Here is an 18,397-nt window from a genome sequence, read left to right on the forward strand (position 1 = left end):
AAGAGATATATGGATTCTTGTGGTCCTTTGTGATACTTTCCAAGATAAGACATCATACATGCAGATGAGTCTGCTGAACAAACACACCATATCCTGTTGTTATATTATTACTTTTTTTTTTTTCTTACAGTGTTTTAATAAGGCACTGCCCAGGATATGCAATAGGAAGGAGCAGAGAGCAACAAAACTATTTTTCCATTGAATACATAAATGTCTTGTTTTGCTGTCTTAAATCAGAAGTTCAGAGTTTTTGCAGCACTTTCTAGTGAGAGTGAAAAGATTTTACTCAACTTTCCAGAAACTCACATCTGTTCCCTCTTTACATTTGTACTTGTTTTTAATCCCACTATCTCCTTAGAGTCTATTGGCTGAATGTCTTTGGGGCCAACAGGCTGTTGAAGAAGGTGCCTTTGGTGCACAAAATATTCCTTTCTATATTTCTTTCTGTACCTCATGAAATCCCACAGCTTTGCAAGCTGCTGAGCTGAAAAACTGCAGAGCCTTCATCAAGCCTTGTTATTAATGAATTGCCTCCTAGCTAGTGAGCTGTGCCTCTGATCAGTACCTTGTTTTGAAAGGATGCACTCTGCAAGCATGCAACAGATGCGTGTTTTATCAGCTATGAAAGATGTTCTCAGATATAGGCATACGTGTCTTCGTTCTACCAGGAAGCATTACAGATGTTATTTTCTATAAGATAACATCTATACACTCAGCTCTGTGCCAGACACATGCAAGACTCTGTATGCAAAACATCCTTCCTGGCCCAAAGACGTCGCTGGCAAACAAAGCTCTGTCTGATTCCAAACCCATTAAGATGACGCTCATTTTTTCCTAGGCTGCCCTGTCCCTCAACAGTTTCCTTGTGCCTAATTAGGATTTAAACTGCTTTGCTTTTTTTCACCTGCTCATCCCTGGTTGAAAGATCCTGAAGTATTTTTCACCTAACTGACACATTCTGCATCGCAACTGACACAAATGACTGCATTGAGATGCATTTCAGAAAAGAGTTCCCATACCGCCTCTTAAAAACAATGTTTTACCCGATAATTAAATTAATCCCCCCTTCAGAACTTTCCTTCCGAATTATTTAATGTCACCAAGAGCTGTGCAGCCCAGACATGAAAAATTATAATGGTTTCCAAATGAAAGTGACTGACTTGCTTCTAACTGCACATAAGCAAAAACATAATGATTTTATATTAATGAGTTATGTGATAGAAAAGATGATCCCAACCTAAGAAGATAGAAATGAAATTACATAATTTACTATATAAAAGCTATGCCATGTTCTTATCCATACCTGACACTGAAATAGTCATAAGGTTGCACAGTCTTTCTTCTGTTATTTGAACCTAAAGGAGTTTGTCCCCCACTTCTATAATAGCATCTTTCTCCTCTGATAGGATTTCTTCACTAAGCCGACAGGCGTGGTCTGCCTGCACCATGGCTCCATAGGTTTCTGTCTTCTGCACTATGTGTACCTTTTTCTCCTATTCTCATAAATGTCACTGCTCCTATATCTTCATTGCAAAACTGCTGCAAGCTGGAGCGCAAAGCATTGCTGGTTTACCTTTAAGTCATTTTTAATTACCCTTTCTCTTCCCTGATAACTTCTTATACAGAATTTCTCCTGGATAACTTCTTTTACATAAGGATAATTCACTTCAAGGCGTGCATGGGAAGGAGAAAACTCCAAGATACTGCTCAGAGAAGTTGAAGCTTATATTGTCAATCAGATAGCACGTATAGACCCAGAGGGTCTTGCCTCTCATCTCCCAAGGGAAGAAAACAAAACACCTTAGCCAGAACTCTGAAAAAGGTCTGGCAGAAATGTCTGTTTTAAAGATCACAGGTTTACTTACAAAACTAAAATCTAGCTATGAAAAAAATCTCAGAGTGATCTGTGACATAGCCTTGACATTTCATCTCTGGGAAGATCATCTGACAGTACACAGAAAAATATTCTTTTAACCTAGAAAATAAAATCTTATTTTCTTATTTCTTTTCATATTCTTGCATATAAACATCTTGTTTTTACTATAACAATTAGATCAACTTTTCTGAAAACATGTCTTTTTGGAAGTGGTATTACAGGATCTAGAATATGTTGATAAATATCAGTTAAAATGCCTGAGCGCTTTTACATAAAATCAGTAGGTATATTAATTGCTGCCACCCAGTGGGCTCATTTGTATGCTTTGGCTCACCATAATATAATTTAATACATCGTTGTTTGGGTAAATGACTTCATCCTCTCCATTTGAGAGAGTGCCATTTATTTTCCTCTATCAGCAGCCACTGAAAATGAATGTTTCCAGCTACAAGCTGTGGTTGATCTAAAACAAATTGTCCTGCAAAAACCTTTTCATCATATTTCTAGAGTGGAAACAGCCTCATGGAAAGTAAAATACATGCGAGCTTCAACCTAACCGAATGTGAGATTACCTGCTTAGCCTTCTGGACCTACCTGCAAAATCCAAGGCAAATACTTAGTTCTGTATAAATGACAAATACTCTAGCAGAGTTACCTGCAGCTCCACTGGTTCCAGCAGAAGTCACTACTTCTCAGCACACCTTAGGACATGGCCTGTATGACATCGAAGCGAATAAACTGGCTCGTAAAACTGGGCTGCTGTGTTAACAATTTCTACAATCTATATAAGTGTTATGAATAATGAAATAAGACACTGGTGATGACAACACATTATTGAAGAGCTGTTAAGTGCTGCATTATGATTTCATTTAATGCTGCTTTTGGCTGAGAGAGCTTGCATGCCTATGTGTGAGGACGAGGAGGGAGTGAAGGGAGGCTGCTTAGTATTCTTCTTGTTGACCTATATTTTTAATTTAGCTACTTGTTTAATTTAGAGCATGTTCTTTTCAGAAGGACTGGCCATTTGGAGGAGTATTATGCTGTCCTTAATTTTTGTGCACTCAGAGGTCTTATTGGGTAAGACTGTAGTAAAACTTGATGCCAAGACTGAAGAAAAAGAGGGAGGAAAAAAAAAAAAAAAGTCCTCTTACATATTCCTGGATTACCCAGACTTAATTTGTAATCCTGCAAACCAAGGCTGTCCACCACAACATTGGATACAGGTGAGGGGGCAACATGCAACAGAGAGCAGGGATAAGAACTGAAAATTAAAACTTAGTCTTGAGTCTTGATTCAAAACCAGAAGATTATGCATAGAAATAAATTATTTTCCTCCCTTGCCATAAGGTAAAAAGAAGGTTGAGTAAGAAGCACACTTCCAGATATAGCTCCTGGGGAAGTCCTTTTTCAGCAAAAGGGACTGTCCCTTTTGCTGACTTTACTGGGAGGGCCGCAAAGTAAGGTAATGCTCTGCAGGAGAAAAAGGTGAAAGAATTTGGCCTCAGTGGTTTATAGAGGCTAAATAAATCTACTGCAACAAATCCAGAGTATCTGGAGGTTGAAATGGAGGAATATATTACATCCGTATACAATATTGCTGGTGCTCAAGCACAGCATGGGCACAGATGCAGGGAAAAAGATTTATTCCAGCAATGACAGTGGAACCACTTCTGTAACCAAAGACACTGGGAATGAAATCACCTTTATTGCTCATCAATGGCAAAAAAAAAAAAAAAAAAAAAAAAAAAAAAAAAAACACCCTTTTGCTTCCTGCCTATAAAGCCATTCACCTTTGATGCTACAGAAAACGACCAATAAATCACATGGTAAATGCAATTTCCTCCTACATTTTTAATAATTCTTCATTCCCTACATGAACCTCAGCTGGAGGAAAAATAAAAACTCTCCAGAGCTTACCAGTTGGAAGTGTTACAATATTGATTTCCCAGAGAAGGTCACAGATCCAGCTTGTGTTTTTTTTCGCCTATTCCCCAAACAAGATATAAGACCAAAGCATCACATGCCAGGAAGTTCAGACCAGACAAGAAATGACAAAAAAATGGGAAAACTGAAGCAAAATAGAAGGGATTCTTGAATTCCTACAACATAGGGAGAAATTAAGAAAGCATAATAAGAAATTATTGAGGACTTCATAGTTACTTCATTATCGTCGTCACTAATACACTATTCAACTTCATTTCATCATTTAGACCATAGTTGGTCTAAAAACTGATGTTTATGGATCTGACCATTTAATATTTCTTATTCTATGATAACTGAATTTCACCAAATAACTCTGAGTCTGAGTTAGAAGCAGACCTCTTTGTTTCAAGAAATAACGTGAAAGATCATGATTGTGCATGCTGGGGGGGGAACATTGGATAATTAATTTGTACCCAATAAAATGATAAGGATGTTGGTAATCTAATATAACTCTCCACATGTACAACTATTACTCATTCAATCAAGTGAAATAGAGTTCTATTACTCAAGTTCTTTGTTTCTCCCAAGTTCAAACAATGCAAAAAAAAAAAAATCTCAGACAGATACAGACCTCTTGCCTTACCTGTTGGCAGTTGAGTTGGACTCTGTAAGCCGTCTGGTGGCTATGCTTCCTAAAGAGATAAAAAAGTCAGCTGCTGTTTTGACACTAATATTTTTTTTTCTTTTTTTTTTTTTTCCTTCACAGCTCCATTCAACCCTCCCAACTCTGCAGACAGTATGGTCAAATTTGATGCCTATGGAGATGGGATAGGCCGGTACAATGTGTTTAACTTCCAGTACACTGGAGACAGATACTCCTATGTGAAGGTTGGTCACTGGGCAGAAACCTTGTCACTTGAGGTGGACTCCATCCACTGGTCGAGGAGCTCTGTCCCTGTCTCACAGTGCAGTGACCCCTGTGCTCCGAACGAGATGAAGAATATGCAACCAGGAGATGTCTGCTGTTGGATTTGCATTCCCTGTGAAACATATGAGTACCTGGCTGATGAATTCACCTGTGCAGACTGCGGGCCAGGGAAATGGCCCACAGCTGACCTGACTGGCTGCTATGACCTACCAGAAGACTACATCAAGTGGGAAGATGCTTGGGCAATAGGTCCTGTTACCATTGCATGCCTGGGCTTTATTTGTACTTTTATGGTCATTGCAGTGTTTATCAAGCACAATAATACTCCCCTTGTCAAAGCCTCTGGCCGTGAACTCTGCTACATATTGCTCTTTGGGGTCTTCCTGTCATACAGCATGACTTTCTTCTTCATAGCTAAGCCTTCTCCAGCTATCTGCACCCTACGTCGCCTGGGGCTAGGAAGTTCCTTTGCTGTCTGCTACTCTGCCCTCCTGACAAAAACAAACTGCATAGCCAGAATATTTGATGGTGTTAAGAATGGTGCCCAAAGGCCTAAGTTCATCAGCCCCAGCTCTCAGGTCTTCATATGCCTGAGTCTCATTTTGGTACAGATTGTGGTGGTGTCCGTGTGGCTCATCTTGGAGGCCCCTGGCACCAGGAGGTACACTCTTCCTGAGAAAAGAGAGACTGTCATATTGAAATGCAATGTTAAAGATTCCAGTATGTTAATCTCCTTAACATATGATGTAATCCTCGTAGTTTTATGCACTGTGTATGCCTTCAAAACAAGGAAATGCCCAGAGAACTTCAACGAAGCCAAGTTTATCGGTTTCACAATGTATACAACGTGCATCATTTGGCTGGCCTTTCTCCCCATATTTTATGTGACATCCAGTGACTACAGAGTAAGTCTTTGGATATGTGTTTCCATAAATCATGTGCACCACTTAGAGGACCCTGTCATCATTCATTCACTAATATCTTCTCTCAACATCCTTTGTCCCCTGGATCCAACGCAAACAAACAGTTTCAATGTTAATGCCCACCCAAGAATATTACAAAATTTTAGCTTATTTCTAAGAAAGATGGTCTCATTTTGAACTGTGTATGTATGGCTGGAGGTGGAAGTGATTAGTACAATCACTCTGATTGTGATAGAGACAGAACATACAAATTAAATATTCATACTAGTACATCAGTATGTGGAGCTATAGTCCTACCAGTAAACACAAGATCATGAGCTAGAGTGAGTCATAATGAGTTATTTCGTGGGGGTGGGCCTTAAATTAAAACTGAAGTAACTAGTTCCCTTCTTTTTGTTGTTGTTTTGTTTTGTTTTATTTTTTGTTTGTTTTTAATTTCGAACATTTTATGCTTTCACATAGAACTTTTAGTTTCTCTCCACTTTGTAGAAGATAAAACACATACCTCACTGAGCAGAAAATATTGGTCAACAACCTTAAAAAATACTAAATTGTTTAAATTGTTACATATTCTTGCAAAGCTTCAGGTTCAATAAGATTGTATTTTTGGACAGAAGGAAATTGTCTCAGAAGAAAATTCTGATCAGCTCCACTGGAAATCTCACAGTTATTATGATGTGAGAAGTGACTGATGGAGTTGGCCCTTACAAATTATACTGAATTAATTCAACTTTCTGCCCAGAAGAAGGGTAGGAGACTAACTTAGGGTGCAATTATCAACAGTAGTATGTACAAGAAATGGCTTGTAAAACCAGAGACTTAATAATGTCACTTAACATGCTTAGTGCGACCATCCTGAACCATTATGTTTAGTACTATTTTTCTCAGCTTAGGAAAGGTACTGAAAACCTCGAGAAAACAAAAGTAGATAACAAACGACCACAGTAAGACACGCAGAGTGACAGTAAAAGAGCTAAATATATTTAGTCTAGACAAGAGTAAACCCAGGGAGACGTGATCATAGACTATAAATAATTTCAAGGCAACAAAAAGAGAGAAAAGAATTATTCAGTCTCAGGAGAAGTTAGAATGGAGAGTAATGACTTGAAGCTAATGAAGGAAAAGTTTAGGGTGTGCACTGGGGAAAAGCTCCTGACACTCAAAGTAATCAGGAAGATAGACACAGAAGGAAGGTAATATTGGTGCAGACTGTCACACAAGTGGACAGCACAGGCACTAATGGTCAAGAGGAGCATGACAATTGCTCAAGCAATATTTTTAGCCTCGTCTCCTGAGTGGGATTTTTCAGCAGCACCTATGGGGATTTAATTTAAATAAAAGGTTCCAAATAAGACAACTTGAGTCCTACTGAGATAACAGAAAATTAATTTGACACCTTTTTGATACTTTCATGACATGTCAGGAACTTTTTAAAAATCCCATTCTATATGAGTACATTTTTGGCTTTCCTTTGAAAATCTCGTTTACTTTCCATGAAGTATCACATGTAGACTACAAATCAATGTGTGCCATCCTAATGTATACTGATACTGGTGGCAACACTAATGACCAGTCTGAGAAACATAATATTAGCAAAGAAAAAAGTAAATGTTGACTGGCTTGAGATTCATTACTAGGATTCACACTTCTGAAAAAAGAAGGGGGAGAACTCCCAGAAATGTATCCCAAGATTTGGTGTTGGCCTCAAATTCAGTTAAAGTGTATATATATGTAGATACATGTATATTTAGTACTGATCCCTACCAATAATGATGTGGAAATGTCCCTGTATAAACCCTATATGAGAAGCACCAGACAGCATGTTAGATGTGTTGGGATAGCATGCATCTTTCCGTCTTACAGATCTACCCACCAAACAGTCCTGCTATTTAGTTAAGGCTTCCTCTACTTTGAGAAGGGTTTATGGTATAGCTGTGTTTTTTTCTTCTAGACTAAGCTTGCTTATATTTTCAAGACCAATATTACTTTTTTTTTTTTTTTTTCCCTAAATAAAATCAATTTTACCAGCAAATGAAATTCTGAGGGAAGAGTTTACAGTTGAACTCATGGTGATTCAATCATGAGGTCAGCTGTGGGATTTTTCCACACACATTTTGTCTTCCCATAAGCACCAAGGTTGGAAATAAGCACCAAGGTGTTTCCCATAAGCACCAAGGTTGGAAAGGACCACTCCAGATTGCCTCAACCAACCTTCCCTGCTCAAAGCAGAATTACCTGCAACAGGCTGCTTAGGACTGTGGCCAGTTGGGTGTTGAATATCTCCAAGGATGAAGACTCCACAGCCTCTGTGGGCAATCTGTACCAACATTTAACCATCCTCACAGTTTACTTATGTTTAACCAGAATTTCCCTTATTTCATTTTGTGCCAATGGCCTATGTCCTGTCACTGGACACGACTGGGAAGAGTCTGGCTCCCTCTTCTTTCCTCCCACCTCCCACACATGCACACTGATAAGATTCATCTCAGCCTTCTCTTCTCTGAGGTTGAGCAACCCCGTCTCTCTCAGCCCCTCCTCATAGACAGTTGCTCCAGTTTCTTAATCATCTTTGTGTCCCTTTGCTGCACTCACTTCAGTAGATCCATGTCTCTCTTGTACCGGACAGTCCAGAGCTGGGTACAGCACTCCAAATGTGTCTCACTAGTGCTGAGAAGAGGGAAAGGAATGCATTTCTTGAGCTGCTGGCAACACTCTGCCTAATGCAACCCAGGAGGCCTACCAGGAGACTTACCCAGAGCTGCAAGGGCACATTGCTGGCTGGTGATCAACTTGCTGTCCACCACAGCCCTCAGTACCTCCTCTGCAAAGCTGCTTCCCAGTTAGTTGGCTCCCAGCTCATACTGGTACATGGGGTTATCCTGCCCAAGCTGCAGGACTGTGCTTTTCCCTTCAGTGAACTTCAGTGAGTTTCCTAACTACCCATTTCTCCAGCTTCCTGAGGTCCTACTGAATCACAGCTCTCTCATGTATCAACCACTCCTCCCAGTTCTGTTTCATGTTTCATTTCCAAACTTATTGAGGGTGCACTCCGTCCCATAATCCCAGCTGTTAAGGAAGGTGTTAAGCTGCATTGGCTCCGGTATCATCCCCTGGGGTACAACACCAGTGACTGACCTCTGGCTGGAATTTGTGCCACTGATCAAAAGCCTTTGAGCCTGCAACCCAGTCAGTTTTCAGTTAACCCCACTGCCCACTTTTCATATTGTCAGCTTGTCAATGAGGAAGTTATGGGAGAGAGTGACAACTACCAGATACTTTCTCATCACCCACGTTGTCAGTTATTTCACTGTAGAAGGAGATCAGGCTGATTAAGCAGAAATCCTCTAACTTCTGCAGGAAGACCACCTCCCAGTCCTCCCCAGTCCTCCCCAGGCATCCCTGCAGCTCCAGCACTGCAGATCTGCATCCCCTCTCAGTAGCTCAGTCTGGTTTGAGTCCTCTGGTGTGTCAGGTATACTCGTCCCAGTTGGGGACCATGCCTTGTGGCACACCACCATCACTCAGCACAGAAATATAGCCTTCAGCATCATTTCTAACCCTCTTCTGTGCACACTTCTGCATGCTGCTGAACCTATTAGCTGCCCAGCATTTACAGAAGGCTCTTCCCAGCACCTGCAACATGAGTGCCCAACCCTCCAGGGGCACAAGCTCCAGCACTCTTTGATCAAGGGCAGCTGACAGCTCCTTAGGAGCTGCTGGAGGTTGGTAGAAGTCACAGCTTCCTACAGGAATCCTTTTCCCAGCAGCAGCAAGACACCCTGACGTTCCTTGGAGACTTCCCAGGAACCCCTCAATGATCCCAGAACTAGTTCCCAGAAAGTCCCAGAAGCAGAACCCAGAAACTGCTGTGTTTGGTGGCTGCACTCTCAGAAATTTAAATGAGAGCTTCTGGAAAAGACTGATGCTATTGATTTTCATGCAGAGGTCCACATTGATTTCATCGAGGAGTTATCCTTCAGAATCAAAGATACAAAGAAACCTGATGTGACTAATAAGCACACATATTTCACAGCAGCTCCAATACCTAGCACACTTGAGGGATTTTTTTTTTCACCCAATTACCTCAGACAAAACCTAAAGAAATGCAGATACACAGGAAGGGAAGTCTGGGAGTTAGACTGGTTATAATGAAATCATGTGTCAGAAGTTGCTACTGTTTAGACAGCTTCTCCCTGCATTTTCTTCAGGGGGAATTCTGGCTGCAGGAGCTCACTCCCCTGCCTGGGAGATCCTGCATGCTCTAGCAGGATTGCCTTGGCTCTGCCAGCACTGGGGTCTGTGGGGCTAGATTACACCTGGAGCCTCTGAGTGACACGGGTGAAAAGACACCCTGGGGGGACTATTTTTATCCTAAACCATTGATCAGCTGTGTAATTGTGCCTGCACATCTGAGCTGCTCCCGAAGGCACAGACCATATCTTGAAAATACTGGATGGATGTTTGTTTTATTAGAAAACTTCTAGTCCTATTTTACCCATACAGTGCCTGGTTCAATACCTGCTCAGAAGTGATGGCAGAGGCCTGGAGACCAAACACAGATTGGTGACCTAGAAAGTGCTGAAGGTGTCCCTTTCTCTTAATGTCCCTATAGGGTCTTCCATGATCCCTCACCTCATGAAATCTGAGCATCTTTCCATTACACTTGCCACATCCACCTTTGGTAAACAGTGAACATTAATTATTTGATGACATGAATTTTACTCACTGCTAACAACGCACTTGGTGCTCTGTGGTTATATAAAGCTACAAAGTCCATTCCGTACTCCAATTTTTATTTTGCAACAACTATTTCTGATGAGGAGACGTGAGAAGCATTCCCATGGAAGAAGGCTAATCTCCAAGGACTGCAGGAGTGTAACTAAGGCAAAACGAGTCATGGATGTATGATCATTCAAATTAAGCAGTAGAGTTTATGGCAGTTTAATTCAACATCTTAATTAAGGAATCTGCTTGGAAGAAAAGAATATAAACTGAAAATGAGGCAGTAAACTGGCACCTAGTTGTGAAAAAAGAGGAAGATAGACAGTGACAGAAAAGCTATGCTAACAAATGGCCCAAGACAATTACTCCAAAATCCTGTAGACTTACAAAAAAAAATCATCTCAACCCAAAGGTCCCTGCCTCAAACCCAGGGCACTTTTCAGGATCAGCCTGGCAAATGTCACCAGTTCTTAGGCTTACTCAACTTCATACCTATGTCTCAGTAAGGGATTGATCAGGTTCTCTGATTAGGATTGAAGCTGGAGGCTAAAAAGGTTTTCAAATGGATGCTTTGTGTGAAGCATCAAATGTTACCCCATGAGAAGCACTGTGCCTGCAGCCTGGTTTCCAGTGTGGCTGGCTTTGCTCAGATGCAGCATTACAGTCTTCAAACTAGTAATCAAGGGTATTGGGGTAAAAGAGACCCTTCTCATTCTTGTGCTAAACTGAGGGAGAACACACTTGATCAAGCACCCCTTGATAATACACAGAGACACAGAGCACCATCAGCACCATGCAGCTGTGTTGTACGATCCTAGGATTGTGGAAGATAGGAATGAAACAGATGTTCAAGCCAGCCTGTACCAGTGCTGATTGTGATTCCTACTGTTGTATGATGATGATGCTTCTAACACTCTGAATTTCCGAGCTTTCCACACTGAAACCTGGCCCTTTGCCCCCACTCTATCCCAGGTGCAGACCACCACCATGTGCATCTCCGTGAGTCTGAGCGGCTTTGTTGTGCTGGGCTGCCTGTTCGCGCCCAAAGTGCACATCATCCTCTTCCAGCCCCAGAAGAATGTGGTCACGCACAGACTCCACCTCAACAGATTCAGTGTCAGTGGGACCGGGACCACTTACTCCCAGTGTAAGTAGCAAAACTGTTGCCTTTCTGTAAAGATGTGGGGTTGCAGTGGATGTTTTTTTTACCGGCAACCAAAAGCCTTCTGTAGGCAGGGCTGTGTACCCCATGGAAGCATCACTTCGTTTGTGTCTGGAGAGAAAAACTTTTCCTCTTCCCATGGGAATGAGCTTGGAGCCTGATCTAAAGCTCACTGAAACCAGCAGAGAGCTTGCAGCAGGCTCTAACTCCAGCCTGTTCAGCACAAAGCAAGGGGGACCCGTCGCTTGCTGTCACTCTGGCAGCAGCACCAGGAACAGATTGCCCTGGGGTATTCCCATCAAAATGACACTCTGGCAGGACCCGGGCCACAATGCAGCTCTCTCTCAATGCTTTTTATCACCTGAGTTAAAAGGGAAAATCTCCAACTCTGCAGCAAGCACGTACAAGGGATGCCAGAAACCATTTCTGTATGCTGAGTGTGAGCAACACCTTTTGTAAATGCCACAGAAGGGAAAAGCAAGCAGTGCTGTGCTGCAAGGACAGCTCACCTGCTCAGCCTCCCTCCTTTCCTGTGCCTTCATCCCAAGCAGACTCATGTCTGTGATTTTGTTATGAGGCTGTGGCTCTTCTTCTGGGTGTGTTATTTGGAGATTTTTAGGGTTTAAAAAAAATAGGTCACATATATGTCTTTTTTTTTTTCCTTGTCAAACTTAACAAGGCAAGGATGGGAGCACACAGCACCTTGTTCACAAGACACACACAGCACGCCTAACTTGGATAGCTGGTCGAAAAACACACTGCATCTTGAGAGAGGCGAGGAATAAGAGAGAGAAGAAAGTGGGGATGCACAGAGCAAGGTCTGCCAGGAAGTTCACACTAATCTAGCCTCAGGTTTTTGAATATGACTCAATTTTCAAAAATTTCTAGAAATTTTTGGTACAACAGGCTTCAGTCAGAATGTATAAGGAGCTATAGACCCTGCAGTGTGTCAGATGGGCAGGGATGAGGAGGTAAAGGGAACCTAGCCATCCCTGGCTCTCCCTTCCCAAACCACTCTGTGCCTCGTATGCCTGGGGGCCCTTAACAAGAGAGAGCAACCATGTGGCCCTGCACATCCTCTATCTCATCCAGCCCAGGCTCCAGAATCCAAAATTATTTGCTATTTCTGAAAACTTAAATAAAGAGGGATGAGATGACCCTAAATGTCTAAAGTGCAGAGCACTGCCAAAGGGGCTGGACTTGCAAGACCCATGGATTCCCAAAAAACTTTAGAAGCTTGGCCAACTGACAAAATGGTAAGCCTCCAGTGATTATTTTTGTCCCCTATGGATTTTGTAAAGATGTTTTTTTTCTGATTATTTTTTTTAAATTCCCTCATACTATTAAATAAGCTGTCTGAAACCAATTTTATTCATGGACAATTTTGTGCAGGATCGCATTTTGGAATTAATTTTTTTTTTTTTTGTAATTACTGGATAATATAGGTATGTATATGTGCATGCATGCAACTGAGATCCTCAGTCTATACCTTTAGATTAAGAGCTCACTTTTTCAAGTTTGTAAGTATCTTTAAGACATTAAGGGAAATATAAAGATCAAGTCTTACAACCTTTTGTTACTTCAGTGGTTAGAAAGGTTTCCTTGTTCCTTTGCCTTTCATGCTTACACCTGGCTGAATAAGGTGTGATGGTCTCTGTTGGTCTTTTTGGACCACAAGACACAGAAAGGACCTGGAAGAGAGACAAAAAGTTCCATCCTATATAATGGAAAAAAAAAAAAAAAAGCAGTTCCCATCTAGGGAGATTATTTAAATAAATAACAGTGGGAATTTGTTATCTATCCTAACAGTAATATTTTTGAGGAGAACTCTCCCTCACACCCTTCATTTGTTTATGATTGTAATGCATTTTTTTAAACTGTGCAGTCATTCATAAACCTCCAAAGCCATTGTCATACAAATGTATTCTAATCCATACCGCGGCCCTTTCCATGCCTGCTACCGGCCTGCTTCTACCTGCTCATCACTACCAGTTCATCTCTGGGTACGTTCCTTCAATGGCAGCAGGCATACAGCAAGACAACATCAATAACCACACAGCATCTATTCAAAAAGAAAAAAAAAAAAAAAAAAAAAAAAAAGGAATCTGAAATATTCCTCTCATCAGTCCCAGAGCTGTCAGCTTGTTTCTCCTTTGGTCTTGATGGTGTTTTCATCAGTCAGAAACTGCTTAATATGAGGCTGATCAAAATTAGCTCCAGGGCATTCTGGTGTCAGCAACATCCAAACAGCCAGTTCTTGTTCATTATCATAGCTTCAGAGAACAGGAGGTCCCCCTACACCCTTTTGCAGCTGCATTCTTGAAAAGTATGTTTCTTACCCCCATGGTTTCCCATCTCTGTTGGCTAGGGGCTGCCACCACCTCCTTACTCGATCAGTCATTAATGCCATGAGCTGAGTGGGCCATGAACAGCAAGTGACTTGCTGAGACTTTTAAGAAGTAGGATATACGTGTACCTGGGTACACAACATGCTCTGAAATGTTTATATCCATACATGCTTATTTGGAACTGAAAATTCACCTTTGGCAGAGCACAAATTCTGCTTCCCTTATACAGAGTTTTGCCCAGTTTTCCTGGGGACTGTTTTATGGGGCACAGAAAAGGTGTTTCCATAAGGTAGGAGATCAGCACTCATAAACCTTCCTAGAGAGCTCAGGACTGATTTAAGCACCTACATGATGGGGGCTGAGCTTTTACAGCCCAAAGATGTAATTCCCTCCATTTATGTCCCCATGGAGAGCTGCACACAGACTTCAACTCCTCCAGGTGTCCTCCACAGGGGTCAGAATAAGAACTGAAGCTACTGTTTACAGCCAAGCTGGTAAATTTTCTCTCTCATAACTTCTTTGCCTGGCCCTAGCTCCAAACGAGTGCTGATATATGGCTTTTATACATAATTAACTCACAGCTGTCCAGCTGTGAGCATGGGTAGAGGAAGTTGCACACAACAAGTTTGAGTCTGCCTGACTATAGAGGTATGGTGCAAGGTGCCTACAGTGGTACTGAGCTCTTGTGCTTTTGCTCTGATTCTTTTCCTTGGATTATATAATCAAAATTGATTCTGGAAAAGAGGAGATCAAAAGAGAACAACTTTTTACTTGGGCATATAGTGATAGGACAAGGAGTAATGGCTTTAAACTAAAAGAGAGGAGATTTAGATCATATATTAGGAACAAATTCTTCACTCTGACGGTAGTGATGCCCTGTCCCAGGCTGCCCAGAGGAGCTGTGGCTGCCCCATCCCTGGCAATGCCCAAGGGCAGGCTGGATGGGGCTTTGGGCAGCCTGGGCTGCTGGGAGGTGTCTCTGCCCATGGCAGGGGGTGGCACTGGGTGGGCTTTAAGGTCCCTTCCAACCCAAACCATTCTGGGATCCTATGAAAAGCATGAATTGCAGGCACATCAAGACTTCTGGTCTTGTCTTACATTTCTGCATGGCCTGAGCACAAGGCAAAAGGGAGGTGAGGTGTCCCTAGCAGGCTCACCGATCTTTCAGGAGACCCTGCACTGGCTACATGGCATGAAGTTCTGAACTCTACAGTGCCAATGCTTAAGATTGCAAAGGTTTGTAAGGAAAAGTAAAATCTTTTGTTCAGACAACTGAGAGAGCTGGACACTCAGTGTGAACCCTTTACTCCACCCGGCAGAGTTAACACCTGCCTCCCAGCACTACAAGAGCAGTGCTTTCACATGCTGTGAAGAAAGCCTGGGGACTGAAAAGGCAAGGCCACTTGTTCATCGCCTACCACCATATTCCTCCATCCAGCTTTGGCATCCTCCTGATCCACTTACTGTGCTATTCATACTCTTTAGTGGGCTGGACTTCAAAGAGGCCCCTGAAGCTAAAAAAGTTCTGGGTGGGCGACTGATTCTGACAGAACCTAAATGCTTTTGCCTGTAGTCATACTGGAGAAGAACTAGGGTTTAAAACAAGTCTCCTAAGCAGTACGGATTTTTTTGTTTGCCTATCATAAGTGGTAATAAAAATAACAATAAGAAAAACTTCAGGTCAGTGTACTGCCAGACTATCTCCAGTTAAAAACCAAGTATAGTTAATTAAAACCTGATAGATAATTTTCATAAAATCCTGGACTTGAGGTCCTGTCCCCTTCTACCCACAGATTTAAGCACAGATACAAGTTGTGAGGGATGAAATTTCATCTAATTCAGATCAAGGGCTCATTCTTGGTTCTTCAGCTTATTAGGGTATGCCCCACCCTTGGAGTATCAGGTTAGTCCATGGCTTCCTCTAAATTTGTCATGTTAAAGCAGTTCTATTTGCCATGAAATATTTACTCCATTAATGAAAGAATTAGAAATAGGAGCTAATTTGAAGAAATAATGATCTGTTCTGAAAATGATGCTGAGAGTATTTAGAGAACCAGTCTGCAACCAAGACTGCAGCCAGCACCAGTTTTGGAAGAGTGAGCATGCCCTTGTCAGCTACATAAATTGCTTTTTACACTGGATGATTGAGTTTACTAAGTCATTGCTTGCTGTGTGTTTTCTTTGATGAAGGCATCACATTTCTCGGGGTCACTGTTATCATTAACCCAATGTATCTTTCAAAAAACAGCTTTATGGTGCTGTAAGCAGAGATGTCACAGAGCATCGGAAAACACATTCCTGATGCCCAGTGGATAATTTTTACAAAGATGGACAAACCAGCTTGCTTTTGAATTAAAAACCACCTGTCTTTGGCAGAATGGTAATATATCCTACAGTCAAAATACAACTACATTTGAAAACAGATTCTGGTACTCAGATTCAATTGTCATATCACTGAAGCAATGAAAACTTGTTGAAAAAAACATTAGGCAATATAGACAGGGAAGAGAAACAGAATTTGGCCCTTACCTCTGGATGCACATTGGATCCTGATCCAGAGATCCTAGAAATCAAGGGGATTATGGCCACAAAATATTCTGGGACTAAGTGAGAAATAATTTTGCTTTCAAATTCAGATATTAAAAAAAATATTAATTCCATCCAATATGCACATAGATTTTTTTATTTTTATTTTTATTTTTATTTTTTTTTGTAATTAAAAATAGAGTAATACACAGCTCTAATGTGCAGAGGTGAATTCTCTCCTGGATTTAAAAATGCATGTGTTTTATTTCAGGAATGTCCACTCCAATCACATGAAAGCTTGTAGGATCATTTCATGCCAAGAAGAAATGAAAAATCCACAGGTTCACATTTTACTCTACAGAGATATCTTTGCACCACTCTAGCTACATTCGTTCACGCTACCATGCAAAATGTTACAATTTGACACCCATGGACCAGAATCATCACCAAAAAAAAACACACAACAACAACAACTACACAAAAAACTTCAGGCATTTTATTCAGACACTTCTTCGTCAAGCTTAATCACCCTAAGCTCTCTTAGCAAAGAAAAATCAGGTTCCTCCAGAGGGTTCCTCAGCCTCAGATCTGAATTGTCTCCTAGAGGTGCAAGCACACCTCCAGCAGCCTCACAGCTGACGCAGTCACCTCTGCCAGTGACGTGTCATTGGGTATCTTAGTTAAAATTGGGTGAGATGGTCCAGATCCTAATCCTATGCATTGTGATTCTGTCGCCCCCAAAGTTAGTTGATTTTCTCCCCTCTTTCTCTTTCAGCATCTGCTAGTATGTACGTACCGACCGTCTGCAATGGAAGGGAAGTCCTGGACTCCACCACCTCATCTCTGTGATTGTGACTTGCAGTTCAGTTCTTGAGTTTTTAGACTGTTAGGCAAAATTTTGCACATGCTGTGCACTCCAGAAACACCAGAAGACAAAAGAAAACAAAACAAGACTAGTACCTTTTTTTAGAAACAGTGTAATAAATTATTTTTGAGGATTGTACAGTATATAGTGATGTTCTGGAACTTTTTAGACTGATTTTAGCCCTTCTGTTGTTAACGGTTGTAAGGGACGTGTAAATAGCCATGGTTCACAACGTGCATAGTCCTGCAGTAAGGGAGTGATTTGTTGCAAGCACAGTTGCAATGTTAGGTGACTTCTTTCCTACGAAATTTTTTTGTAGCTCCTTGTTGTAATTAACTTAGACTGCATTTCTATGTTGTATATTACAGTTACCTTACGTGTAACAGGTTGGTTTTCTCAGCACAAAACAGCAGTATTAATGTAAAGGCACCAATAATAAAGAGATAAAAGTTTTTCAGCATGGTTTCATTTTTGTTTCTTCCTCCCTCAAGGTCGTCACGCTCCTGAGGGGACTTCCTTAAAAACCAGGGGAGGTAGAAAGGATAAAAAGCCTGCAGCTTAAGCATGTATGTGTACACTTAGGTGTGTATGAGTGTGTGCCCGTGTTACTAAATCCACATCACATAGTATGTGTTTATGATGGATGCTTTGTCAGGGCCAAGTACAAATTTCCTCTCCTTAAAAAAATATAATAAAAAAGCACATTATTAAAGCATCTCAAGTGCTTCTCTTGTTTTTAAAATGCAGGATAATTTCCAAAAGTGAAAATGTCTAATTGCATCTCAGTGAGGTATTAGCAAAAAAAAAAATGGTTACTGGTTCACTCATTTGGCATGACTTCAATTCATCATGCCCAGAGTAGACTGGTAGCATATAAAAAGCAGAGAGATTTTAGATTAGGTTGGCAAAGAGAGAGAATAAAATCTGTCAGAAAATTAGCTAAGACGGTTTTACACCTCCAGCCAAAACAAAGCTGGTTCCGCTTGCCTGCATCACCGCTGCCGTGAAAAGTAATTGGAGCGCTACGGAGACCAAAAAAAGTTACAAAAGAGAAATGTAGGAGACCTTTGCACATGTCTCTGGGGTGACCTTTGCATTCAAACCAAACAATTCAAGACACATAC

The 18,397-nt window shown here is 41.3% G+C and overlaps 1 protein-coding gene across 4 annotated transcripts in view; it reads left to right on the forward strand.

Annotated features, from left to right (window-relative positions):
• The window catches only part of GRM3 (glutamate metabotropic receptor 3), a 108,163-nt gene extending 90,175 nt beyond the window's left edge, over positions 1–17,988 (forward strand). For all 4 annotated transcript variants that reach the window (XM_084512170.1, XM_084512173.1, XM_084512172.1 and 1 more), the window contains 3 exons: positions 4,566–5,632; positions 11,345–11,519; positions 17,184–17,988. In XM_084512170.1, coding sequence (XP_084368296.1) covers positions 4,566–5,632; positions 11,345–11,519; positions 17,184–17,257 — 1,316 coding nt within the window. In that variant the 3' untranslated portion in view covers positions 17,258–17,988. The remainder of the gene's footprint in view (positions 1–4,565; positions 5,633–11,344; positions 11,520–17,183) is intronic.
• Positions 17,989–18,397: the final 409 nt, after the last annotated feature.

This window comes from Aythya ferina (assembly GCF_964211825.1).
Source record: "Aythya ferina genome assembly, chromosome: 1".
Taxonomy (NCBI): domain Eukaryota; kingdom Metazoa; phylum Chordata; class Aves; order Anseriformes; family Anatidae; genus Aythya; species Aythya ferina.